The following is a 27348-nucleotide window of genomic DNA, read 5'->3' on the forward strand; positions in this document are numbered from 1 at the left end:
ACACCAAATATCCGCATGAGACTGCAGACTGCAAGGGAGTCAACACGTTTTCTTGTCAACGACAGCCACCTACCCATCATCAACCACAACCTCAAACAATGCTCCTGTCTGCCAACTTAAATCTCGGACCCTTCCTTCTGGAATCGCGGTGCTTATCGCCATCCTCGCATCTCACCGGTTGCGGAAGAACGCTGCTGGCGAGCAGAGTGGAACAACGCGGACGTACAGAATAAACAGCTCATTCGAGACTTCCAAAAAATCGCACCATCTGGCTTTGACATTCCTCTTTTGAAGGCACTGGTGATGGAACCATCGACCGTGCCAAGAACATGTACACACTGATGCGCACATGAATTTAAAATTTAAGAAAAGCCACAGTAGTGCGACTGAAAAAACTACACAATTTTTTATTTCATCAGTTAAGGCCCACTGAGCTATATAGCTCTTTTTAAAAAAAACGACTTGGCCACAAATGAATGCTCAACGAAGTGGATTATCACGTGGAAATATATATAGCAGCCAAATACTCTAAAGGCATGTTTATAAAGCCACGCGACCACGGGGTGAGAGAAATGCAAACTCCAGATATACAGCAGGCCTCAGGGTGGGAATCGAGCCCACGACCTCCTGTGTACCAGGCGAGGTAGTTAACATCTCGCCACCGTGGCGCCCATTTCGCCACCGACTGTGCCCATCAATCCAAACTATGGACCATAACAGTAAACCACAGTGAGTGCGCGCTCCTTCAACATAGGAGGAGGAGGAACAACAAGACTACAAGGGAGTCAGACATCACATCATGAAATGGCTTGGGCCAGGAATTGTGCGGTGAGAAATCGGCTAATGCGGGACAGGTTGAAAAGGTCGTCAGATGGAGGCGCAGACGTGGCAAAGACGAGCACACGCGGTGTGGTTTGAGCGGTGGGTGCTTGGGGCGGGGGGGTTCCTCCTTGGTCGAGTGCGCCGACATTGGAGTTCGACGTGCGGCTGGACAGCTCCCCGGCTCGGCTCGGCGTGCTCCCGTCCCGGGATGTTCACCACCTTTGGTGGCAGCAGCAGCAGCAGGAGCAGAAGCTCCCGCTCAGAATCTGAATCTTTATTAAGAGTTGGAGAAGGAATCCGATGAGCTATGAAGCTCATTGATTTCGACAGATGTCCACTAGGGGCAACGAGTAACAAACAGCAAGTTAGAACAGACGATACAAACAACCGATTGCAGTGCAAAGTGTTAGGAAAGACAAGCACGTCACTATAAACACATTATACAAAAAAAATTAAGTATATAAGTACCACGCTCGCCTCTGCAGCAGAAGCACCCCCCCACCCGGCACACCACATCACGGGCAGCCAGCCAGCGAACGAGCGCATCACGCCCGACGCGCCGCAGTGACGACCCCCCCCCACCCCCCTCCTCGTGACCGCGCGGGGAGTTTCCCCGCACTCAGCGCCCCGCTCAGCACCACCGCCAGTGACGTCACTGAAGCGCCGTCCCTATTTGTGCGGCGCGGAGACGCGGCGCGCCCGGCACTCCCGGGGCCGCGGCTCGCCTCCCTCCCCCTCCCTCCCCCTCCTCCTCCCGTGTGTCTTCTGCGAGCTGCGTGCGGAAGAGCGGGCCGGGGCCGGAACGTCGCCCCTGCGCTCCGAGGTTGATGGCTGCGGGCGCGTCGATGACTCGAGCGCGGTGATGGGACGTCCCGTCGGCCGCGCCGCTCGCTGTCCGCGGCATGGGGCTGAAGCCGAGCTCTGACGGGCGAGCCCGAACCGCCTCGGGGCCAGGGATTGCGGGGGTCTCGGGCCACCAGCCCCATCCTCTCCATCACCCCCACCAGCCACACCAACACCACCACCAGCCGCATCATCATCATCACCACCACCACCATCAGCAGCCGCCGCCGCCGCCGCCGCCACAGCCGCCGGCACCACCGCACGCGGGGCTGGCGCTGGGGCGAGCCGTGCTGGGGCCGCACAGCCCAGGACTAGCGCGCAGCCAGGGACCCGGGCAGCAGCAGCTGCTCCTGCACGCGTCGGCGAGGAGTCGATCCGGCGGCACGGGCAGCGCTCCCGACGTCAGGCGCAACGCGTCCATCCCCATCCCCGGCCGGACGGCGTCGTTGGCAGCAAGCGGCGGTGCCAACGGGCGGCAGGGAGTCGGAGCGAGCCCCGGGGCCCACGGGCATGGGAACGCGCATGGACACGGGGACACGGGAGCGTCGGGGTCCGCGCAGCACGAAGACGCGGGGGGGTCTGGGCGTGCGGGACGACGCGCGGGGAGCCGCGGGTCGGCGAGGAGAGACGAGGGCGCCTCGCTCTCTCGCTCGCTGCCCTTGCACCTCAGCCCCAGGATATTCGGTGGTAAGAGCGCTCGCTGCGGCTGCTGCTGGTGAAGGTGGTGCTGGTGGTAATAATTCTGATGGTGTCGATGATGCCATCACACATCTACGCGGAGTCAATGAGGAGACGCGTTGCGTCACTCGCAGACAGACCTCGCCTGGCTGCACACAGTTGTGCCTTGCCGTAACACCGTATGCTGCGTTCGTTCATTCATTCATTCACTCACGTACGCATTAGTTGTACGCGTTAATGCATTCCTTCACTCGCCATCACTGTCCATTAATGTAGTCGTTCATATGTATATCAGTTATTTTGTTAAATGTATTCACGAACCGTTCAGTCATGTTTGCCTCGAGTCGTTCATTCGTTCAGTCGTCTCTACATCCACCGACTCACCCGTTTACGTCTCAGGGTGTCCGTGAACGGGGTCGCTTCCTCTGCTCGGCCTGACCTTGGCCACGCGAACACGGCCGTGATGCGAACACGGCCGAGGCAATCGCCCTGCACTATTCAGGATGTGCGGTCCGTGCGTGCGGTGGCGGTGATGGCGATGGTGGGTCATGATGCTGATGATGATGGTGGTGGTGGTGATGGTGATCGCCCGAATTGCTTGCACATTCCACCGGATTCTGGCCTAAAATATCAAATTATTGATGAGCAAACAAGCCGTGAGTGTAACCATGTTTACATGAGTGGGCGTGGGGGAGAGACGAAACAGTTAATGTTAAACAAACTTTAAACAAATCCTAACATGAATAGTCAGACGATTAGCCTCCTTCACGCGTCTGTCCCTTCACATACAACGTGCACAATTTTTTGTTTCGCAAAACCCATCAGCGACACGGCCTTTCGGGGAATAAACCTTCCGGCAGCCCCGCCTGGCTGCCGGAGGGGGTTACGGCAGCCCTGCCCTGCCGATGAGCAAGAGGACGGGCGAACCTTCTCAGCGGTGGCCTCGGTCGTAATGTCGCTGCGTTTATTCACGACGCGTGGCCCGCGGTCAGCCGCCCCTCCGACACTCTGATCGCAGCGTGAGCGCGAGGCAGCGTCTCCTGTTCCGACTCGCTCGGGGCCGGCTGATGCACCAGGGCTCTCTGCTGGCGCAAAGACTCCGTACATGTGAACAGTCGTGGAACACGGCAGGCGCGCCGCGCACACGTTTGCGGGCTTACCGGACGAGGACGAGCTCTGTTCGCGTGCGAAACGCCACCACGCTGGAGCTTTAGAAGCGAGCGGACGTGCTTGAGATCATCACCGCGTCGATGTGCGCGCGTGCGTGCGATCAAGATGTGTGGACATCTGTGGAGGTCATGCGGCTACACCTCGTTAAAGTGCCGCACTGGGTGTGAGCGGTTTTATTGGTCGGGACGGATACGTTGCAGGCGGATATGCGACGTTGTTTCTGTATCGACCAACTCGCAGTTGGCTGTGTTCAGAGCTCGCAATCGCTGTGGTTAGAGTTCACAATCGAAACATTTAAAGGGGCCAGGTCTGGGGGTGGACTTCGCCTTTCGTGCGTCTGGCGCGGTGGTGGATGGTGGGTGGGGTGGTCAATAAATCAGGTACCATGTTGTGGCAATTTGACAACGGTGGCGATGCTGTGTGGACAGACTGAGATCCACGTCGACGCGGATCTCCCCAGCTCTGCGCACTGTTAATCGTGGCCTGCTCTCGCCCGCCACATCCCCGTTGAGCGAGTCGCACCTGGGAGTTGAGAGTAAAAATACCGCCGCGCGCTGGAGAGAGAGAGATAGCGAGAGCCGCGCGTCCGCTCCCATGTGGTGCAACAGGTCGCTCACCGCCAGGGCCTCCCATCATTATCATAATTATCCATAATAGAGGTTTTTTGGGTTAGATCGCATAACACCCCCCTCCCCTCTCCCCAAAAAACCCTCTATTATGGATATTGGTCGCAAAATCCTAATTGTTAAATTATCATTATTGTAATTTAGTTATTTACATTATCTAGAAATGCGACACGGAGCCGTCTGGCTTTTTTCAGTAGGGGTTTTTTTTTTATGCAGGAAATGTTCAGCTCTTTTAATGATCAGTGTGTATTATACCAGTGGAGGAGAATAGCGGAGCTGTCCGCGGCATGGGGCTTTGCGCGAGGGGGCAACACTTGATCCCCGTACAAATGGATATTATTACTCCTGGCTCTCAAGTACAATTTACTAAACTAGAATTTCGGTGGCCTATCTCCTCCGGAGGGCTTCCACGGCGCTTGGCGCCTCCCCCGTCGCCCCCACTGATGTCCTCTTCTCCCCCGCCCCCATCCCCCATGTGTGCAGATACTACTGACTCTATTGTATGTCGGGTGTGTAGGCATATATGCCTACCAAATAAAAAAAAATTGAGCGGGAGCGAGGTGAAACATTTTTGGGGGGGTACATTTTTGGAAACCTGTTGGATAAACGTTTTACCCCCACATCTGGGGGGGGGGGGTGCGATGGGGTTCCACTTTCTATAAGTTTTTGATTCAGGCCTTCTGGAAGGCTCTTATAATTTAGTTGCCGGATAAACGGACGAACGGAACGCCGGGGTTTTATAACAGAAGTGCGGTCTCACCCTGGAAGGGGGTGCTTTCACACCGTATCACTCGAGGCACGAATCGTCGCGGGTCCCTATAAAGCCTCACGTGTTTAACGTTTGAGGGCCATAAATGTTAAGTTCGCGTTCCGTAAGAAGAGTTCGAAATCCTATTCCCGCGCAGCAACACGTTCAGCAGCTAAATGGCAATGTCGAGGTCTGCCGGCCACGAGGAGAGGGCTTCGGGAGAGAGTTCTTGTATTTTTGTTGTTGTCCCTCTTTTGTTAAAGGAGCGTAGACTACAGAGGTTTACTCCACGGTCCATAGTTTGTGTTGCATGACCACACTCGCACGACTGTGGCTTGTCCTTAATGCATCTCTTTATGTATCTCTCCCATGGGTCTCTGTGTATCTCTATGGGTCTCTGTGTATCTCCATGAGTATCCCCGTGTGCCTATATCGGTTCACTCTTGTGGCCCATAGTTTGGGTTGCATTACCAAATTGCACGACTGTGGCTTGTCTTTAATGCATCTCTTTATATATATACCATGGGTCTCTGTGTATCTCTATGGGTCTCTGTGTATCTCCATGAGTATCCCCGTGTGCCTCTATCGGTTAACTCTTGTGGCCCATAGTTTGGGTTGCATTACCAAATTGCACGACTGTGGCTTGTCTTTAATGCATCTCTTTATATATATACCATGGGTCTCTGTGTATCTCTATGGGTCTCTGTGTATCTCCATGAGTATCCCCGTGTGCCTCTATCGGTTCACTCTTGTGGCCCATAGTTGGGTTGCATGACCACACTCACACGACTGCGACCCGTGCCTTTCATTTCCCGTGAAGGAGATGTCACACGTCGGCCTGGTGATGCTCTGACGCGGTCGATGATTTCCACCGGTGACGTCGAGGAGGAACGTCTGAGAAGTTCAGTGTAGGCCTTAGAGGTTGAACTTTCGGACCTTAAGCGAACACGAAGTGAACTGGCAGCCAAAGCCGTGCAGTGGGCAGAGCCAGGGCCTGGAGAGCGATCTTCACTCACCCCATGGCCCCCAGCGTCACGTCAAGTCCCACCGTGGCAGAGGTTGGAGTGCCTCACTCAACACAACGTGTCAGTAACACCGTGGCCTTAAGAGGTGACGGTGTTAGAATAGGTGACATTGCGTGCAACGGTCTCTTATTCACAAAGACCTCGAAACAAAAGATGAATGCTGCATGCAGTGGAGTGGGGGGGGGGGTCGAGGCAGAGCTCGGCGCGCTGTGAAGTCGCACCATCATCTGGACGCGCCATCTGGAATTGAGCAGCGCAGAGTGAGTGAACGAGTGCTGCTGGATGCCGCTGGTGGGCATGGTGGTGGTGGTGATGGAGGGGGTCGGTCACGTGGTGCGCATGAGCTCATCGCGCGTGTATATTTAGCCGGACAGACTGCTGGAATCTCCTGTGGCGTCAACGTGGAGGCTGTGGGTCGGATTGGAGTCTCGGCGTGCGCACGGCAAACGATTCCATCCCACGTTTCGTCTCGTTGGCACGCTTATGCACTGCAAGCGATATCAAGCGGTGGCAGGGTGCGGATCTGCCGTTCCGTATTCTCTGGCTGCCCAGTGACTCTGCGTGCTGCGGGGGAGGGAGGGAGTGGTGGGGAGAGTCGTCCGTCCTGCCGTTGAACGATGCGCGTCCCGCGTAATGATGTCTAATGTCTGGAGAGTTTAGTGTTTCCCTCGCAAGCATCATTTCTGGCCCCGATGAGCGAGACGCGTGTCTAGACGCGTGTCTAGGAGTGGGGGCAGGGTGTGGGTGGCTTTAACCCTCGTGGCGTTGCCTTGGCACCGGCGAGGAGTGGATCGTGGGCTCCGTGCCGCTGCCCCGCAGGGCTCGCCGGCACATGCGCCTTGTTTTTGCCCGTTGGTAGAAAATCGTCAAAAGGCACCGCGGGGTTAATCGCACCTCGCGTTTACGCTTTTCGTCGAGTGTCGAAAGCGTTGACCGCACGAGCTCCGTCGTCTGTCTGTCGGCAATTGCAGTAGAGAGTGTTCGGACGTCACTCTCGGAGGGATGATCCGGCGTGAACGAAACTCAACCGCGTGGAGTTGCGTTGCCGTCAGGGACTGGCAGTGCCGGATTAAGCGAGTTGCGGGGCCTGTGGCATATGTTATGAATATAAAAAAACACATACATATTAAAACACGCATTTTTTACTTGCACAGTAAAGTAATTGTATTTTTTCATTTGCTATACAGCCAGATAATACGACAAAATGCTAACCTTAAACACCCATTCGTTCATAAAAGTTGAAGGCCGTATCTAATAATAACAGGACCCTGCGGGGTGGGCTGGTAGGAATAATACTAATACCGGTACAGGGATATCGACCGCACACACACGCGCACACACACACGCACATACGCGCACACACGCACATACACGTACACACGCACACACGCACACACACCGCACGCACACACACGTACACACACATGCACGCACGCACACGTAATGAAGTTGTGTTGCTACGCTTCCAGTTGACCGTGAATAACGGTCCGAAGCCCAATAGTGCCCATTCATCACGCCGCTCGAGTGGGCCGGACACGCACACACCCACGCACACACACGCACACAGTCACACATATACACACACGCACGCACACACGCACACACAGACACGCACACACACGCGCATACACACGCACACACACGCACGCAAACACACACGCACACACACACACACGCGCATACACACGCACACACACACGCACACACATACACACACCCACGCACGCGCACACACGCGCACACACACACACGCACTTCTCACCTGCAAGGCAGCGGTCGCCGCTTCTCCTCCCACATCTCTCGTCGCGGCAGCTGTAACGATGGTGCAAGTTTGTTTTTATCATCAATTCCTCCTCCACCCCTCCCCGCCACTGTTCACCCACCAGAATAAATGAGTTCGCCCATAGTCAGTCGATCAAAAAGTTTCGCCGTGAGGCGCCGGAAGCGACGGCCATCTTGTTTAATTCACAGATCGCAGGGGGAGCGGGCGGCCATCTTGTCGGACGGACGGACGGACGGACAAACGGACGCGGACGGACGGACGGACGGACGATATAATCTATTGGTGGTCTGGTCCACTTCGTTCCTACCAGTATAATAGCCCAGATCTGTCCTTCTGTCATTCTGTGACTGTGATTAACGCCCCCGGATTGGTTGAAGTGCGTCACGTGACCGCGCGCCCCTGGATTGGTTGAAGTGCGTCGCGTGACCGCGAGCTGCCCACTTCGTGTTGTGGTACGCCCCGTGCCTCGGAGGCCCGAGAAGCAGCAACATGACGTCCACAGCGCCGCAGACGCAGCCACGGAAAGCTGACGGTCGATTCACTCACACACGGCTCACTCATACACACTCACTCATACACACTCACTCGCACTCACTCGCACACAGCTCACTCACACTCACAGCTCACTCACACACACAGCTCACTCACACAGCCCACACACACACAGCTCACTCACACAGCTCACTCACACACGCAGCTCACTTATACACGGCTCACTCACTTACACAGCTCACTCACACTCACTCATACACACACACTCACTCACACTCACTCACGGCTCACTCACACACACAGCTCACTTATACACACTGCTCACTCACACTCACTCATACACACAGCTCACTCACACACGGCTCACTCACTCACACTCACTCACACACGGCTCACTCATACACACAGCTCACTTACACTCACTCACAGCTCACTCACACAGCTCACTCAATCACACTCACTCACTCACACTCACTCACTCACAGCTAACTCACACTCACTCACTCACTCATACACACAGCTCACTCACACACGGCTCACTCACTCACACTCACTCACACACGGCTCACTCACTCACACTCACTCACACTCAGCTCACTCACTCACACTCACAACAACAACCGCCATTCGCCACTAAGTGGCGGTGACGTCACCACGACGCTTGTGCCAGGCCATGTGCACCTTGAGGCCACGTGAAGTGTCGAACGCCCGCTGGCAGGAGGTCACGGGGCAGACCCAGGTGCCACGGGTCGACTGACTGAGATGACTGAGATGACTGGCTGATGCACCACCTGTGCCCCCTACTGTGCCAACTTTCTGTGCTTTAGCCACCCGGCGCTTCGCTCGTTGTTGTGAGCGTCGCTCCTCCGCCCTCCGTTGTTGTTGGAGGGCGACTGCCTCCAACTGCCCAGTAGCGTCCTTCACGAGCCTCCTCCACAGAGGCCGATCTTGACACCGCTGGTACCAGTCATCGGCAAGTCCACTCAGCTCCACGTCCTCCTGTACCACATCACTCCATCTCTACTCTAGCCTGTGCCGCGCCCGTTTAGCCCCCTCGATCCGGCCGAACAAAAGCTGTTTAGGCATGCAGTGGCTGGGCATGCGGGCTACATGACCCAGCCAACGCAGCCTTGCCTGCCGGAGGAGCTCACCGATGGGACTTTGCCCAGATCTTTCAAGGATTTGTGAGCTCCTCACGCAATCCAGCCTGGTTAAACCCTGGATTGATCGTAGGCAGGCCAGCCTAAATGTTTCCAACCGGCGAAGATGCTCTATCAGGGGGGTCCACGTTTCGCAAGCGTAGAGAAGGGAGGAAATGACTGTGGCCGAGAAGACATGAAGCTTCGTGCGGAGCGACAGACCAGGTAGCTTCCACACAGCGTTACGCAACCGATGAAAAGATATTGCCGCTCGACTCATTCGGAGTGAGACCCAGAGGTCGCAAACGGGTTTTGATTGCTTACCCGTACCCGTACCCGGCCGCACCAGGGTCGCAAACGGGTACCCGTTCCCGGCCGGGAACGGCTCACTCACACTCACTCACACACAGCTCACTCACTCACACAGCTCACTCACACTCACACACAATCGTATGCAGCTCAGAGGAGACGGGTGAGTGAGAGTAAGGCAGAGCCGTGCTCCGTCCACTGCTGCCCTGAGGGACCCCCGTGCTCTCAACTGCTGCCCTGAGGGAGCCAGACGCACCCTCTCCACTGCTGCCCTGAGGCAGAGCCGAGCTCGGTCCGCTGCTGCCCTGAGGGAGAGCCGTGCTCTGTCCATTACATTAGTACTCGAGTTTTTTTGGTGCTTAAATCCACTGCTGGATGAAGGCCCACCGCACGCTGTGCGAGTGGATTGTAAGGATTTACTTGACCAGTCTGTTGGGGGCTGCCGCACGCTGTGGTTGTTGGGGGACGCCGCACGTTGTGGTTGTTGGGGGACGCTGCACGCTGTGGTTGTTGGGGGACGCTGCACGCTGTGGTTGTTGGGGGACGCTGCACGCTGTGGTTGTTGGGGGCGCTGCAGGCTGTGGTTGTTGGGGGGCGCTGCAGGCTGTGGTTGTTGGGGGGCAATGCAGGCTGTGGTTGTTGGGGGACGCTGCAGGCTGTGGTTGTTGGGGGACGCTGCAGGCTGTGGTTGTTTGGGGACGCTGCAGGCTGTGGTTGTTGGGGGACGCTGCAGGCTGTGGTTGTTGGGGGGCGCTGCAGGCTGTGGTTGTTGGGGGACGCTGCACGCTGTGGTTGTTGGGGGGCGCTGCAGGCTGTGGTTGTTGGGGGACGCTGCACGCTGTGGTTGTTGGGGGACGCTGCAGGCTGTGGTTGTTGGGGGGCGCTGCACGCTGTGGTTGTTGGGGGACGCTGCACGCTGTGGTTGTTGGGGGGCGCTGCAGGCTGTGGTTGTTGGGGGGTGCTGCAGGCTGTGGTTGTTGGGGGGCGCTGCAGGCTGTGGTTGTTGGGGGACGCTGCACGCTGTGGTTGTTGGGGGACGCTGCACGCTGTGGTTGTTGGGGGGCGCTGCAGGCTGTGGTTGTTGGGGGGTGCTGCAGGCTGTGGTTGTTGGGGGGCGCTGCAGGCTGTGGTTGTTGGGGGACGCTGCACGCTGTGGTTGTTGGGGGACGCTGCACGCTGTGGTTGTTGGGGGACGCTGCACGCTGTGGTTGTTGGGGGACGCTGCAGACTGTGGTTGTTGGGGGGCGCTGCACGCCGTGGTTGTTGGGGGACGCTGCACGCCGTGGTTGTTGGGGGGCGCTGCAGGCTGTGGTTGTTGGGGGGTGCTGCAGGCTGTGGTTGTTGGGGGGTGCTGCAGGCTGTGGTTGTTGGGGGACGCTGCACGCTGTGGTTGTTGGGGGACGCTGCAGGCTGTGGTTGTTGGGGGGCGCTGCACGCTGTGGTTGTTGGGGGACGCTGCACGCTGTGGTTGTTGGGGGGCGCTGCAGGCTGTGGTTGTTGGGGGGCGCTGCAGGCTGTGGTTGTTGGGGGACGCTGCAGGCTGTGGTTGTTGGGGGGCGCTGCAGGCTGTGGTTGTTGGGGGACGCTGCAGGCTGTGGTTGTTGGGGGGCGCTGCAGGCTGTGGTTGTTGGGGGGCGCTGCAGGCTGTGGTTGTTGGGGGCGCTGCAGGCTGTGGTTGTTGGGAGACGCTGCAGGCTGTGGTTGTTGGGGGACGCTGCATGCTGTGGTTGTTGGGGGGCGCTGCAGGCTGTGGTTGTTGGGGACGCTGCAGGCTGTGGTTGTTGGGGGGCGCTGCAGGCTGTGGTTGTTGGTGGACGCTGCACGCTGTGGTTGTTGGGGAGCGCTGCAGGCTGTGGTTGTTTGGGGACGCTGCAGGCTGTGGTTGTTGGGGAGCGCTGCAGGCTCTGGTTGTAGGGGGGCGCTGCAGGCTGTTGTTGTTGGGGGACGCTGCAGGCTGTGGTTGTTTGGGGACGCTGCAGGCTGTGGTTGTTGGGGGACGCTGCAGGCTGTGGTTGTTGGGGGGCGCTGCAGGCTGTGGTTGTTGGGGAGCGCTGCAGGCTGTGGTTGTTGGGGGGTGCTGCAGGCTGTGGTTGTTGGGGGACGCTGCAGGCTGTGGTTGTTGGGGGGCGCTGCAGGCTGTGGTTGTTGGGGGGCGCTGCAGGCTGTGGTTGTTGGGGAGCGCTGCAGGCTGTGGTTGTTGGGGGACGCTGCAGGCTGTGGTTGTTGGGGAGCGCTGCAGGCTGTGGTTGTTGGGGAGCGCTGCAGGCTGTGGTTGTTGGGGAGCGCTGCAGGCTGTGGTTGTTTGGGGGTGCTGCAGGCTGTGGTTGTTGGGGAGCTCTGCAGGCTGTGGTTGTTGGGGGATGCTGCAGGCTGTGGTTGTTGGGGGATGCTGCAGGCTGTTGTTGTTGGGGGATGCTGCAGGCTGTGGTTGTTGGGGGATGCTGCAGGCTGTGGTTGTTGGGGAGCTCTGCAGGCTGTGGTTGTTTGGGGATGCTGCAGGCTGTGGTTGTTGGGGGATGCTGCAGGCTGTGGTTGTTGGGGGATGCTGCAGGCTGTGGTTGTTGGGGGATGCTGCAGGCTGTGGTTGTTTGGGGATGCTGCAGGCTGTGGTTGTTTGGGGATGCTGCAGGCTGTGGTTGTTGGGGATGCTGCAGGCTGTGGTTGTTTGGGGATGCTGCAGGCTGTGGTTGTTTGGGGATGCTGCAGGCTGTGGTTGTTGGGGAGCGCTGCACGCTGTGGTTGTTGGGGGACGCTGCAGGCTGTGGTTGTTGGGGGATGCTGCAGGCTGTGGTTGTTGGGGAGCGCTGCAGGATGTGGTTGTTGGGGGATGCTGCAGGCTGTAGTTGTTGGGGCCCCCGCAGGCTGTGGTTATTGGGGAGCGCTGCAGGCTGTGGTTGTTGGGGCCCCCGCAGGCTGTGGTTGTTGGGGAGCGCTGCAGGCTGTGGTTGTTGGGGGACGCTGCAGGCTGTGGTTGTTGGGGGATGCTGCATGCTGTGGTTGTTGGGGGACGCCGCAGGCTGTGGTTGTTGGGGGACGCTGCATGCTGTGGTTGTTTGGGGACGCTGCAGGCTGTGGTTGTTGGGGGACGCTGCATGCTGTGGTTGTTGGGGGACGCTGCATGCTGTGGTTGTTGGGGGACGCCGCACGTTGTGGTTGTTGGGGGACGCTGCATGCTGTGGTTGTTGGGGGACGCTGCATGCTGTGGTTGTTGGGGGACGCTGCATGCTGTGGTTGTTGGGGGACGATGCAGGCTGTGGTTGTTGGGGGACGCTGCAGGCTGTGGTTGTTAGGGGACGCTGCAGGCTGTGGTTGTTGGGGGGCGCTGCAGGCTGTGGTTGTTGGGGGACGCTGCAGGCTGTGGTTGTTGGGGGACGCTGCAGGCTGTGGTTGTTGGGGGCGCTGCACGCTGTGGTTGTTGGGGGACGCTGCAGGCTGTGGTTGTTGGGGAGCGCTGCAGGCTGTGGTTTTTGGGGGACGCTACAGGCTGTGGTTCTTGGGGACGCTGCAGGCTGTGGTTGTTGGGGGACGCTGCAGGCTGTGGTTGTTGGGGGGCGCTGCAGGCTGTGGTTGTTGGGGGACGCTGCAGGCTGTGGTTGTTGGGGGGCGCTGCAGGCTGTGGTTGTTGGGGGGTGCTGCAGGCTGTGGTTGTTGGGGACGCTGCAGGCTGTGGTTGTTGGGGAGCGCTGCAGGCTGTGGTTGTTGGGGAGTGCTGCAGGCTGTGGTTGTTGGGGGGCGCTGCAGGCTGTGGTTGTTGGGGAGCGCTGCAGGCTGTGGTTGTTGGGGAGCGCTGCAGGCTGTGGTTGTTGGGGGACGCTGCAGGCTGTGGTTGTTGGGGAGCGCTGCAGGCTGTGGTTGTTGGGGGACGCTGCAGGCTGTGTTTGTTGGGGGACGCTGCAGGCTGTGGTTATTGGGGGACGCTGCAGGCTGTGGTTGTTGGGGGACGCTGCAGGCTGTGGTTGTTGGGGAGCGCTGCAGGCTGTGGTTGTTGGGGGACGCTGCAGGCTGTGGTTGTTGGGGGACGCTGCAGGCTGTGGTTGTTGGGGGAGGCTGCAGGCTGTGGTTGTTGGGGGCCGCTGCAGGCTGTGGTTGTTGGGGGAGGCTGCAGGCTGTTGTTGTTGGGGGACGCTGCAGGCTGTGGTTGTTGGGGGACGCTGCAGGCTGTGGTTGTTGGGGGCCGCTGCAGGCTGTGGTTGTTGGGGGAGGCTGCAGGCTGTGGTTGTTGGGGGCCGCTGCAGGCTGTGGTTGTTGGGGGAGGCTGCAGGCTGTGGTTGTTGGGGGACACTGCACGCTGTGGTTGTTGGGGGAGGCTGCAGGCTGTGGTTGTTGGGGGCCGCTGCAGGCTGTGGTTGTTGGGGGATGGTGCAGGCTGTGGTTGTTGGGGGTGCCGCAGGCTGTGGTTGTTGGGGGACGCTGCAGGCTGTGGTTGTTGGGGGAGGCTGCAGGCTGTGGTTGTTGGGGGCCGCTGCAGGCTGTGGTTGTGGGGGGGGGGCGCCTACGGCGCTACATGTTGTGTAGCTACTTTTGACACGAGGATAATGCAGCACTGGGAACTTGGCCCCCGAGGGAACCGGCCACGTTGATCAAAGGGGGCTGCACTCACCCTCCCCGCCAGCACTGCCGCTGTCCGGACCACACCGCTTGCTGCACACTTGACGACGCTTAGGCTCCCGTTATTAAGTTCTAATAATTATAATGATTATAATGTGATCTTTTATACGTCACGTCGTCCTTCGTGCAATTTGCATCTCTCACGATCGCCGAGGAACCACAGGCCCAGCAGTCAAAGCGGTGAGCAGACGGCTCTCCCAACAAGCTCTGCGGTCCTCGACATATTAAGATGTTTTCAGCCAACGAACGAGTGCTTATTGTGGATTGTTAAACACTTCCTGAGGACAAACTCATGCCGTTGAACAGAATGACAAAATCCATGCATATCCCCGCTTGTTCTTCCTCGCGTCATGCAGCACTTGCAGGAGTGAGAGCTTTGACAACAGCTCTTGTGTTGCCGTGCTCACAGTGGCTTCACTGCACTATTCCGCCTTATGCAAACATCCATGTACAGTAATCCCTCGCCACTTCGCGGTTCAAGTTTCGCGGCCTCAGTGTATCGCGGATTTTTCGAACAGATTTAAAGGCATAATCAACGTTTTTGGGTTTAGATCGCGTTATTTATAAATGTGTCGTAACCCTCCACCACCCGACACGGCCAATCAGTAAAAAATGTGTCACGTTGACAAAAGACAAATAGTTAGGGCAATTCTGGCGAATTGCCCGATGATGCTGGATGCAATTACCAGCGAAACGTCGTACTCAAATTGTAAATGTTGTGGCTTCAACACACCGGTGGGCTAAAGCAGTGAACTATTTGTCTTTTGTCAACGTGACACATTTTTTACTGATTGGCCGTGTCGGGTGGTGGAGGGTTATGACACATTTATAAATAACGTGTTAAACTGATTTAAAGGCCTCATTATACCTGTGCAGTAACACCATCATCATCATCATCATCATTCATCATCACATTCATCGAACTGCACAGGTCTGTCATCGTCGTCATTGTCATCGTCATTGTCATCGTCGTCGTCATTACTGGAGTCAAGTCTCAAGATATACTGTCATTGGTGAGTGTAGAACACCATAATACGTATCGTATGAGCAGGGGCGGTTTCTTCATTAGGGCGATTGGGCGACGCACCACCAATGTCATTCAACCACAGAGCTATGCTAGCCGTTACTGTGCCTCTGGATATAGTCCAATCAGCGTCATGTCACGTTCTGTGGAGTACCGCCTCTTTTTGGGCGATTTCCCTCCGGCTGAGAATCGCCCCGAGTGGTCCCATAGACTTACATTCAAAGATGTTTTTTTTCGAACGGGGGGCGCTGCAATGCATTCTCTATGGCTTCCGGGAGGGCTCGCACTAACGTGCTTACGTCATCATACGTAAGCACGTTTCATCCAACAATATAATTTGTCGCCACCTAGTGGAAACTTTAATAAAAGAAACTTGAGTGGATTGTATTAATAGTGAGTATAGAAACAAACAAGATGTATTGTAAGAGTCACTTTATTTTTCATTAATATTAAAGAAGTGAAGTTGCCTTTACATGCTTAAGCTGTTAATTTATCCTTTGCATGGGTGGACCTTATCCTTATAAATCATCCAGACATTTGCCCCCCCTGAGAGATTTTGCAGGAGCCGCCACTGCGTATGAGAGAGAGAGAGTGAATGTATAATATTAAGGTTTATAATTAAATAGATTTAAGTAAAATATATATATAAAGTATAAATATACATATTTTAAACATTCTGGTACCCACACACACATATACGGAAATTCCTAGGGGGCCAATCCTACTTCGCGGATTTTCACCTATCGCAAGGGGTTCCGGTCCCCATTAACCGCGATAAACGAGGGATCACTGTATATCCCTGTAATCCCTGTATCTGTGCATCCCTGTACATCTCTCCACATCCCTGTCCATCCCTGTATTTGTCACTGCATTGATTGCAGCAGGTGAAAGGAGGGAGCTGTGGAATATTTATGGGTGGTTTTTTTTAGTTACCTTTGCAAATAAAATGGAAATTATTGGATATTGTCTTAGAATAAATTACTTGAAACTGACATTGTATTTACATTAGTTTACCAAGATGAAGAGGTAAAATATCCATTTTACCAAAAGACAGACTGTACTGCAGTTTTAGTCCACGTCCTTAATTATAATTGAATCGTCGTCATACTGATTCTATCACCATAGGAAGAACCAATAAATTATAATATTATAGGTTGCTACTTTACACCATGTAACGCTTGAACGTACACAAGGGAGGCAATTGATACTTCATACGATGATGCAGCTGCACTCCGTCGTAGAACGCTACCTTGTTATAGTGCCACAACAACATACTCCCAGCCCACTCACTCCGTGCAAGGCACAAACACCTCGTGTGGCCACTGCCACCGAGGGGCCTGGTGACCGGCACTGGGCCCTCACCGCCCGCCAGGGCCTGTCCACCACGCGGGCACGCTTCGTGACCACCACGTCATCGTGACGCTCGGCCAATACACTCACCTGGCACCCTCACCAGACACTCACCACTCACTTTACACCACTCACCTGGTGACACTCAACACTCACTTTACACCACTCACCTGGTGACACTCACCACTTACTTTACACCACTCACCTGATAACAATCACCACTCACCACTCACTTTACACCACTCACCTGGTGACACTCGCCACTCACTTTACACCACTCACCTGGTGACACTCACCACTCACTTTACACCACTCACCTGGTGACACTCACCACTCACTTTACACCACTCACCTGGCACCTCACCTCACACTCACCACTCACTTTACACCACTCACCAGACACTCACCACTCACTTTACACCACTCACCTGGTGACACTCACCACTCACTTTACACCACTCACCTGGCACCTCACCTCACACTCACCACTCACTTTACACCACTCACCAGACACTCACCACTCACTTTACACCACTCACCTCACACTCACCACTCACTTTACACCACTCACCAGACACTCACCACTCACTTTACACCACTCACCTCACACTCACCACTCACTTTACACCACTCACCAGACACTCACCACTCACTTCACACTCACCACTCACTCTACACCACTCACCAGACACTCACCACTCACTTTACACCACTCACCTCACACTCACCACTCATTTCACAACCCCTCACCAGACACTCACCACTCACTTTACACCACTCACTTTACACCACTCACCTGATAACAATCACTCACCAGACACTCACCACTCACTTCACAACCCCTCACACTCACCACTTACTTTACACCACTCACCAGACACTCACCACTCACTTCACAACCCCTCACCTCACACTCGCCACTCACCACTCACTTCACAACCCCTCACCTCACACTCACCACTCACTTTACACCACTCACCTGATAACAATCACTCACCAGACACTCACCACTCACTTTACACCACTCACCAGACACTCACCACTCACTTCACAACCCCACTCACTTTACACCACTCACCAGACACTCACCACTCACTTTACACCACTCACCTCACACTCACCACTCACTTTACACCACTCACCAGACACTCACCACTCACTTTACACCACTCACCTCACACTCACCACTCACTTTACACCACTCACCTCACACTCACCACTCACTTTACACCACTCACCAGACACTCACCACTCACTTCACACTCACCACTCACTTTACACCACTCACCAGACACTCACCACTCACTTTACACCACTCACCTCACACTCACCACTCATTTCACAACCCCTCACCTCACACTCGCCACTCACCACTCACTTCACAACCCCTCACCTCACACTCACCACTCACTTTACACCACTCGCCTGATCTCACTCGCATCTCACCAGACGCTCACCCTCACCAGACACTCGCCACTCATCACACTCCCAGCGAGTAATGACCCGACACTGGGGGCAGTCGACTCAAGCTGTGACGAGCTGCTCGACTTGGCCGGAGCGCACAGAGTTCGATGCTGCAGGCTGCACGGCGCGGGTCGCTTCAGACGAAGAGGCCCGTTCATCTCCCGTGTTCACCTCGCATGGCCGCAGTTGGACTCGACGATTAACGAATCGTGTTGGAGGTCGGGGTCATTCCGAAAAAAACACGGGTTGTTGTTAAATGGGTTGTTGGTAAATGGATTGTTGTAATAGGTTTTTACCCTTTTAACTGGTACAAAAACTGACACCTTTATACACGGCATCATGTTTGCAATAAGGCCTTTTGGCGTCATCTGGTCCAACCCATGTGAGACTAGGCTCTAAGGAAAGCTGTCTCGGGTGTGGACCAATCAACTTTAAGGACAGTGCATACATTATCAGAGTTATGTTTTTTGTTTGCATTATGACTGCAGGTATTGTGGTCTATGCAAACATGACTCCTTGTAAAATAAGGTGTCAGTTTTGTTGCCAGATAGAAGGGTAAAAAACCAATTATCGAATCGTGTTGGGTCATTCGGAAGCCTCGTGGCGCCGTTTCGTTGGCGCGATTTGGCCGGCCGGGGTGGACGGGGTTGGGAGGGGGGTAGGGACATCCTCGCCATCTTCTTGGTTCTTTCGGTAAAGTCACGTAGAAGGGAAATAATAAAATAACAAAAAGAAAACATAATAAAATACAATTCTCACGACGTTTCGGCCACAACGCAAGCAGCCGTCCTCAGGTGAAGAACAGCTCTGTCGGAAAGACAGCGTCACCTGAGGACGGCTGCTTGCGTTGTGGCCGAAACGTCGTGAGAATTGTATTTTATTATGTTTCATTTTTATTATTTTATTATTTCCCTTCTACGTGACTTTACCGAAAGAACCAAGAAGATGAATCCCTGCAGTTATGAAAGCTTTAAATCGAAATTTAAAAACATCGTCGCCGCTTCGTGTTCCTGATACGGCGTGCGCAGGCACCCAGCGCACTTTCCCACGGCACCACTGTGCGCTGCCTGACTTGTACAAAGATGCATTTCTGGATCTGGAAAAATAATTCAGAAGTGGGCTACACATTCCTGGTGGAGCAACTCCAAGCGCTTTCCACGACGCTGGTGACCTCTCCCATGCAACCACGCGACCTCCACGGGGTTCCCGAAATCAAGCGAGCGAATTCACGTGATGAGCGTTTTCAGTGCACAATCGTACGGTATTATATATATATAAGTCTTGCTGGCTGGATGCCTGACATTGAGCCGGGGTTGAGGCCCACTGACGTTATACGCTGTCACACTGCCATATCATCCTCATACTATCATCAGCGGTTAGAGCGCTGCATGATGAGCCTGAAGATCCGCGTTTGATTTCCGGCCATAGGCAAACTTCCGTAGTTAATACTCTGAACACCCTCTTCATTGATCCACATTGACCAGCGTGGTGAAGTATGGTCATATAACCCCCCCCCCCAATGACCTGCACGGCTTGCAGGGGTGGTGCTCATCCAGCTGTGGATTGACAAAAGGGTGGCTTGGTGATCACCGCTGCTCAATTGGAGCGGGAGCACAAGTAAATGCTTGGTTGAGGTGCCAGAGCTTGGACAAAGTCTTCACCCACGTCCGCGTGCGTTCACGTCCATGCCTCCGCGTGGCTTTTACGTGAAAAAATTCACCCCGGGCGTGTGCTGGGCCCTCCCGCGCGCTGGTAGACGTTGACTTGAATAACGGGAGGCACTTGCCAACCATTAATGCGATAATTTCTCTTTCAGCCTCGGCTCGTGATCGATGTTGTGCCCCCCCCCCCCCCGCGCCGTCCCGTGGGTGATTCACGGCGCGTCGATGCGGAGCGATCCCCGGCGCCCCGGGCCTCATTGCTTCGTTATGCGCGACGCCTGCCCGCATTTATTTTCTCATCGTGGATATTGAGGAGAGTCCACGCTTCGGATACGTCACGCCCCGGAGTCCAGAACGATGATGAAAAAATAAGAGTTCAGGGACACTGCAACTGCGCGACACATTCGGGTCTTCGCGCTCGCGTTTCCAATCCCATCAGTGGCAAACGTTATCCGCGAATTCCTTGACGTTGCACAAATCCCATGAAAAACCCGTGGCATTTTTCGGCACCGCGTGATGACAACTCGCGGATTTTATTTCAGGCCACAGCGAAACCAGGGCCAGGGAGGATCGCGTGTCGTCATGGCAGCGGTTTGGTAAATTTCGTGGCTGGCATCCCCAGGGCCCCGTCTCTCACCGCCAGCTGTCGTTGTCTGGACGACTTCACGCGCCATGCAGCAGCTGACAGTCGTCGCGCATCGATCTGGAAAATTCACTTCACGTGCGGTGGACAGTGTGACACTCGAGTGTGACGCATCCTACTTGTGTGTGACACTCGGAGGTGCTAAGCATATTTAGGAAATGTTCGCAAGCAACAGCGGAACCGAGGCTGGGTTCCAGCGAGCCGCGGCAGCGACAGAAGCAGCAGCAGCAGCTCGTTCAACCGCTCGCCATGAATTGGCTGGAGAAAAAAAACATCTTAAAATAAAAACCCAATGCAGGATCTTCGTGAAAAAGAGTCACATGATTCAGGGTGGCTTTCCTGGATAAATAGCTACACTACTGTTCAAGGACGTGCGGCGTGTATGCGGTATGGTCGAAGCCGGACGGTCCATCCGTGTTCTGGTTTCAGGAACTGATTCGTCGCGAGCTCTGATAGCACTATCGCTGCGATGAATTTTAATAAAATCGGGACGGTCCAGGGATCGCCATCCGTGATCTGGTGGCAGGAATTGATTCGTAGCGAGCTCTGGTACCGGCAATGCTGCGGGGAACTTCATCGCAGCACCGCTGCACTCTGGCGACAACAGCACCGAGCGGCGAGCGACAAATACATCGCGGGAGTTTCTTTTTGTTGTTTCTTTTGTTCTCTCTCTACGGAAAAGGTGGCGACCCTGGGCTCGTGCTTGCGCGTGTTCACCCTCGCAGGGTTCAAGTGCCCCCTGTGCTCCAAGTCGTTCATCGCCGACGAGATGGAAGCGCACATCTCCTTGTGCCTGGCCAAGCCCCGCATCACCTACAACGGTGAGACGCGTCGCACCGAATGCGGTCCAGGCCACCCCTGGCACACCCAACCACGGGGGAACCGATGCACGCCAGGATTCCATGGCGATCATCGGTTCACGCAGAAGAACAATTCCCCAGCAGCGCGTGTCTCAACTGGCTCCAGCCCCCCCCCCACCCCCGTTTTCTCATCCAGATGAAAACAACAAAGAGAGAGTTGGGGTTTTACAGGCAACACAACCTGCACACGTAACGCGTGGATGCGTACGTGCAGATTGTGATGTGGTAATTGACGTATGCAAGTGCAGTGCGATGTACGGAGGCACACACTCGAGTTAGAGGCAACACGTTTATTTAACAACTCCCCAACAGGGTAACTAACTCAACGTGCACTGGTTCTACTGCTAAGCGATAGCTACACAGTTAACTATGTGAGCAGCGGGTTAACTGCACGAACGGGCCAGTCAGTCGACACGCTGCCTGACCCACAATGCCGAGCGAACACCGAAGACGACGAGACGCAGCACCCTGGGTTGATTCCACAGACGAGCCCCGGTCACTCCCGGGACTTCCCCTCGATCCCGATCAGCTTGCACCCCCCCCCCCGCCCTCGGCCCCGCCCCCTTTCTCGATCTTGCCAGAAGGCTCCCGGCTCGCATCACGTGCCCCTCGGGTCCCCTTGCTACCCCGTGCAGGTGACGTCCCCTTTCCGTATTCATTCTAGATTCGAAGCTTTCGTGACTGCAAGGATTCATATTCTTGGGTTTTTTCACACGGAGCAGCACGTCCGCACCTGCTCACCTCCAACCCTTCAGCAGAACCAATCCCCATGGTCCGCTTCCACGGCAAGCCATGTCTGCTGATAGAGAGCGACGTGCATCAAACCGTGGCAGCAGGTGGCGCCAACCACCACCGTGGCTCAACTCAGTCACCACACTAACAGCATCGTGACACCATGAGCGTCACCGCACATGGGCGGCAAGCTACACGAGGGTTTGTTGGGTTCTCTCTCTCTTTCTTCGTACGATCAGAGGAAACAAGAAGATGCTCGGTGTAGTCGACACTTTGCTTCGTTCATCATTTCGGTTTTTTTCGTTTTTTTTTCCAATGCTTTGCTTTATGTGCACCCCCCCCCCCTTTTTAAATGAAAGAGTTTACAAGATTTTCTCTCCCCTCCCTCTCCTCCCTCTCTCTTCTCTCTCCCCTCCCTCTCCTCCCTCTCTCCACCCTCTCTCTTCCCTCTCTCTTCCCTTGTCTCTCTCCTCCCTCTCCTCCCTCTCTCTTCCCCTCTCTCTTCCTTTTTTGTTCTCTCTCTCACGAGGCTCCTGCACTGGGTTTTGTATTTTAAGATGAATCTCACAAAAATGTATAAAGGGGGAGGAAATCGAAGCACGCCGGAGAAAACCCACACGTGCGCCAGGGGGCAACAGTCTACCCCCGTACAGATGGAAACAGATGGCGATTAGGTCCCACTTGCTATACCGCCTTCTCCTGGCGAGCCCAGGGCATGGCCCCACCTCCATGTCCACGGGAAGGGAGGTTTCACAACAACATCTGTGCGGTGATCCACCAACACTCGCTGCTGCTGCTGCCCACACAATGTTGGATCACTACAGGCAGCAGTCACGTGCAACGCAGCCACCACCACTGCATCGATTCAATCTCACGGCTGTACGAGTGTGGAACAGAAGGCAGTTTTGCTTGCTGGCTGGCTGGCTGGACGTCATGTCCGGAGGGAGGGAGCAGTACCGGATTAAGCTAGTGTGGGGCCTGTAGCATATGTTATAAAGGGGCCCTAAATAAAAAAAAAGAATTAAACACACATTTTTTACTTGCACAGTAAAGTAATTGTATTTTTGCATTTGCTATACAGCCAGATAATACGACAAATCGCGGACCTTAAACACCCAGTCGTTCATAAAAGATGAAGGGCGGTATAGTACTATAGTAATAGAGCAAGTGCAGAATCACTGAACCGAAATTGATAGCTTGAAAGCATTTAGCGCGGGGTCCTTGTAAGTGCGGGGCCCGTAGCTACTACATATGTAGTAGCTACTTGTGCTACTGGGATAATGCGGCACTGGGAGGGAGCGATGGACGATCACGTTCAAAGGACATACGGGCTTGCTAGTTATTAACATAAAATAAAATAATTAAGTGTTTTTTTTCTTTCTCGAAAATATCAACGAAATTCGTCGTCTGCACTGTGATTGTCATGGTTGCTACGACGCGTTGGCCGTGTACCTGGAAGAAGAGGCATTCCACACGCGCAGAGCATGCAGCTCCGCAACGAGCGGTCGGCGTGCAGTGATCCTGAACAGAGAGAGAAGACTCCTGCACATAGTCGGGGCGAGCTTTGGCTTTCTTATTCTTAGGTTTTTTCGGTAAAGTCACGTAGGTAAAAAAAATTAAAATTAATAAAAGTAAAATAAAAATAAAATTAAAATCACGACGTTTCGGAGGCAACACCAGCTTGTGTTGCCTCCGAAACGTCGTGATTTTAATTTTAATTTTTTTTTTACCTACGGGACTTTACCAAAAATACCTAAGAATATGAATACTTGCAGTCACGAAAGCTTCAAATCTAGAACTTTGGCTTTCTGGCCACTCTTGCAAACGACGTTCCGTGTTTAGATAAGTAACTGACATCTCGAGAGCGTGGGGGAGTGAGGAGCGGTGGTGTGACGGTTAGCGCGCTGCGCTACGAGCCTGATCGACCCGAGTTCAATTCCCGCTGACGGCCAACACCAGTGACAATTATGTGAACTGGTCCTGGGCCTCCCCGAGGTGGACTCAGCCTCAAATGAGTGCCTGGTGCCATATAAAACATTGCCACGAGGGAGACAAAGATCTGCTGGGCGTGGTGCTGGCCACCCACAGCTTCGTGTGCCGTGCCGGCCTTCAAATGTGCTCGCTAACAGCAACTGGCCCCAATATTCTGTGAAGGCGTTAAGGCTCTAACGGGGATTTTTTTAAAATCCTTTATATTAAGTTCACTTGCTTGCTTGCTTGCGCGCTTACGACCGTGCCAATCTTTCGGTCGTGTTTTAACCCACTTCCCGTGATCCAATCGAGCTGACATTTTGCACACAGACTCGTTGTGCGTGACAATGTATTTTCGTGAAAAATTTTTTCCAAAATTTTACACTTTTTAGGAAAATTTGTTTTATATTTCATTAGCAATTGCTTAATGGTGGCAGGCAATCATCTGACCCATAGGTGGCAGCCATATCAAGCCAGAGGACGAGAGGACTCTAGCCGCCCGTTTCAAAAACCAATGTGGGCTGGGTTGTGGCCCATTGAACACGCATATAAAGGATTTATAGGGAAAAACTTTGTTTTTACGGGTTAATTTTTTTGTCTTTTTAAGATGATGTGCTGAGTAAGCACAGCGGGGAGTGCGCCATCTGCCTGGAGGAGCTGGAACTGGGAGACACCATCGCCCGCCTGCCGTGCCTCTGCGTCTACCACAAAGGGTGATTCACACCCACACTCTCTCCCGTGACATCCACCATCTCTCCCGTGACACTCACCTTCGCCCGTGACACATGCCCTCACCAAATCACTCTTTTCGAATCACACAACAACTATCGCCCCCTACTGCCACAATAATGCGCGTTGCAGGACAGATGATGAGTCACCCTGTGCCGCACAGGGGCAGCTGACACTGGGGGTGCTCTTCAAATGTGTTGATGAGATGTGAGACGCCCCGGTGTGCAGGAGGTAGTCTCTGTGAAACACAGGCGGTAGGCCCTGTCAAACACAGGAGGTAGTCTCTATGACGCACAGGAGGTAGGCTCCATCAAACACAGCTCAAGGTCATCACGGACACTGCCGAGCCGCGCTCACGCCCGTGCCCGGCACTCCTCACGTGGCAGGCGCCCTGCACAGACTCCACACGCTCGCTACTCTCCACTCCGAGCGCAATGTAAAGCTCGTACTGTAATCCCCTTTCTTCATCCCTAAGTGTCGCTCGTTCCTCAAGGCAGGTGCGCTCCTGCCATCTAAATCAATGTTCTATTCTGCCACCGTTGTGTCAGCTATGCCAAGCCTTGAGTGAAGGCGCTCCATTATGAATTAGATTATATTTTATTTATTATTGCTGCGCTTTGTCTACCCAGGAAAGCCTCACCGAGTCTCATTACTTCTTTTTTTCGCGAGGTTCCTGACAAGTTTGTCGCTGCTGTGTGCCATCCCAGTTGAGTCATTTGCAGGGACACTTTCAGCATCGTGCGTGTTTCATTAGCCGACCTGACCGGCAGCGTTCTAACCTTAACCGCGATAGCTCTTGTGTTAGGTCCCCTGATCAGTTAAATAATACAAAAGTAACCACAAGAGGCTTCCATACTGCGCGGATTTCGACGGTTGTGCATCGTCGTGCCGTTACCGCGTGTTCTTCGGCACGATGCCCGACGTTTCACCCCGCGTGCTGGGAGCTACTTCAGGAAGAAGCTCGCGCGGTGCAACACGAATCACGCGCCTGAGAGTTGTGCTGCTGGCTTCGTTGCGTGGGTGACTCCGTGCTGCCCTGTGCTGCTCTCCCCTGCAGCTGCATCGACTCCTGGTTTGAGATCAACCGCTCGTGCCCCGAGCACCCGGCTGACTGAACGACTCGCCCAGGACGTGCAGGGTGTTGAGGGTGGAGGGGAGGAGGAGGAGATGGGGGTGTGGAGCTCAACTTCTCTCCTCGCCACCTGAACCCAAGCTGCAAACGACGAGAAATCCCTGCTGCCACCGTAACGGAACGATGGCGCGGGCTGCCGGGATGCTCACGGCTTTCAGGCGGCACCCCGCCGCTCGCAAAGCGCGCGTCGCCCTTTGTGCATTCAGCACAAACCACCAGCAGCTCCTGAAGAAGTGCACTGTGGTCCTCTCGGCTGAAGGCTGCCCCCCCCCCCGCCTTAGTCGTAGCGACGTTGTCCATGCAGTGCGGGCGTAGAGATTCCGGGGGCCGCATCACTCCGCGCCGTTCGCTGCCTCACGAGTTCCCCAACTGTGGACGGCAGCTCTGGGTGTGCTCCCTGTGAAGAGAGGAGTCACGCAGACTTTCTTGCTTCCATGGCAGCCCCTGATAACGCAAGCCGGGTCCACCTCCACCACCACCAACAACAACAATTGAAGCGTGTCCACCTGGAAATATTCAGAAACATTGCCCGTACATACGTGATTTCCGATCGCCGACCCGTGTCAGCAAACTGGGTCAGCAGGCGGCAGTTCAGGTAGCGGAGCCGACGGCGACACCAGCGAAGGGGGCGGGGGGGGGGGGGGCGACTTGGGAGCGATGAGGAGCGTCCGCGCTGAGCTTGCGCGAGCGTTCGCTTCACCGGTTGATGCTCTTAGCAGTCGTAACCTGCCTGCCTGGCATATTACAAACCTCAACGCTGTCGTCAATAGCAACACCATGGCCTTACAAAGGCAGCGTATATAATAGGCGACGTTTCGGGCAGTGGCCCCTTCGTCATAGCACATACATGAAGAAGGTCCATTGCCCGAAACGTCACCTAATATATACGCTTCCTTTGTAAGGCCACGGTGTTGCTCTTGACAACTGTGCCGAGGGTTTTGTTTAGCGTGCCACTGGCGATGCAGCAGCAGCAGCTAAATCACGAAGTAATTTGCTTATTTATCGACTCATTCTAGTTGACGATCTCACACTAATTATTCAAAGTTGACGATCGAACAATAATCATTCAACCGCGGAGGTCAGCGGTCGCTGCGACAACCCCCGTGTCGCGCTCACACTCGCCGTGCTGCGCTGCCCTCGACGTCTGTCTCCCATTACGGGTGATGGCCGGCAGGGAGCGACCCGTGCCCCGTGGCCTGTGGCCCGTGCCACCGTTTGTTGCCCTCCGCCAGAGGTCGCAATCGGGTACCCGATACCCGTACCCTACCCGATACCCAGCTACCCGTACCCGACCGGGTATGGGTACCCGTTTGCGACCCTGGTGCGGCCGGGTACGGGTAGGCCGTGAGTCACTGGTGAGTCACCGTTTGTCACTCATTTCCCAACGTCTTGTCTCTTCTCACAATTCAAGATCCTAGAATCAACCCACCCGCGCCTGCAACGTGGCTTCATCCCAGAGGTCGCAATCAGGTACCCGATACCCGTACCCTACCCAATATCCGGCCGGGTATGGGTAGCCGGGTATCGGGTAGGGTACGG

At 55.0% G+C, this 27348-nt stretch overlaps 1 protein-coding gene across 1 annotated transcript; it reads left to right on the plus strand.

Moving 5' to 3' along the window:
• Window positions 1-1493: 1493 nt before the first annotated feature.
• LOC144942041 (uncharacterized) lies at window positions 1494-27288 on the plus strand. The gene is made up of 4 exons (XM_078868663.1): window positions 1494-2352; window positions 21111-21206; window positions 24556-24661; window positions 25735-27288. The coding sequence occupies exons 1-4, from the start codon at window positions 1725-1727 to the stop codon at window positions 25790-25792; spliced, it is 888 nt and encodes a 295-aa protein (XP_078724789.1). The 5' UTR covers window positions 1494-1724; the 3' UTR covers window positions 25793-27288.
• The last annotated feature ends 60 nt before the right edge of the window (window positions 27289-27348 follow it).

This window comes from Lampetra fluviatilis, chromosome 26, assembly GCF_964198595.1.
Source record: "Lampetra fluviatilis chromosome 26, kcLamFluv1.1, whole genome shotgun sequence".
NCBI classification, from domain to species: Eukaryota; Metazoa; Chordata; class Hyperoartia; order Petromyzontiformes; family Petromyzontidae; genus Lampetra; species Lampetra fluviatilis.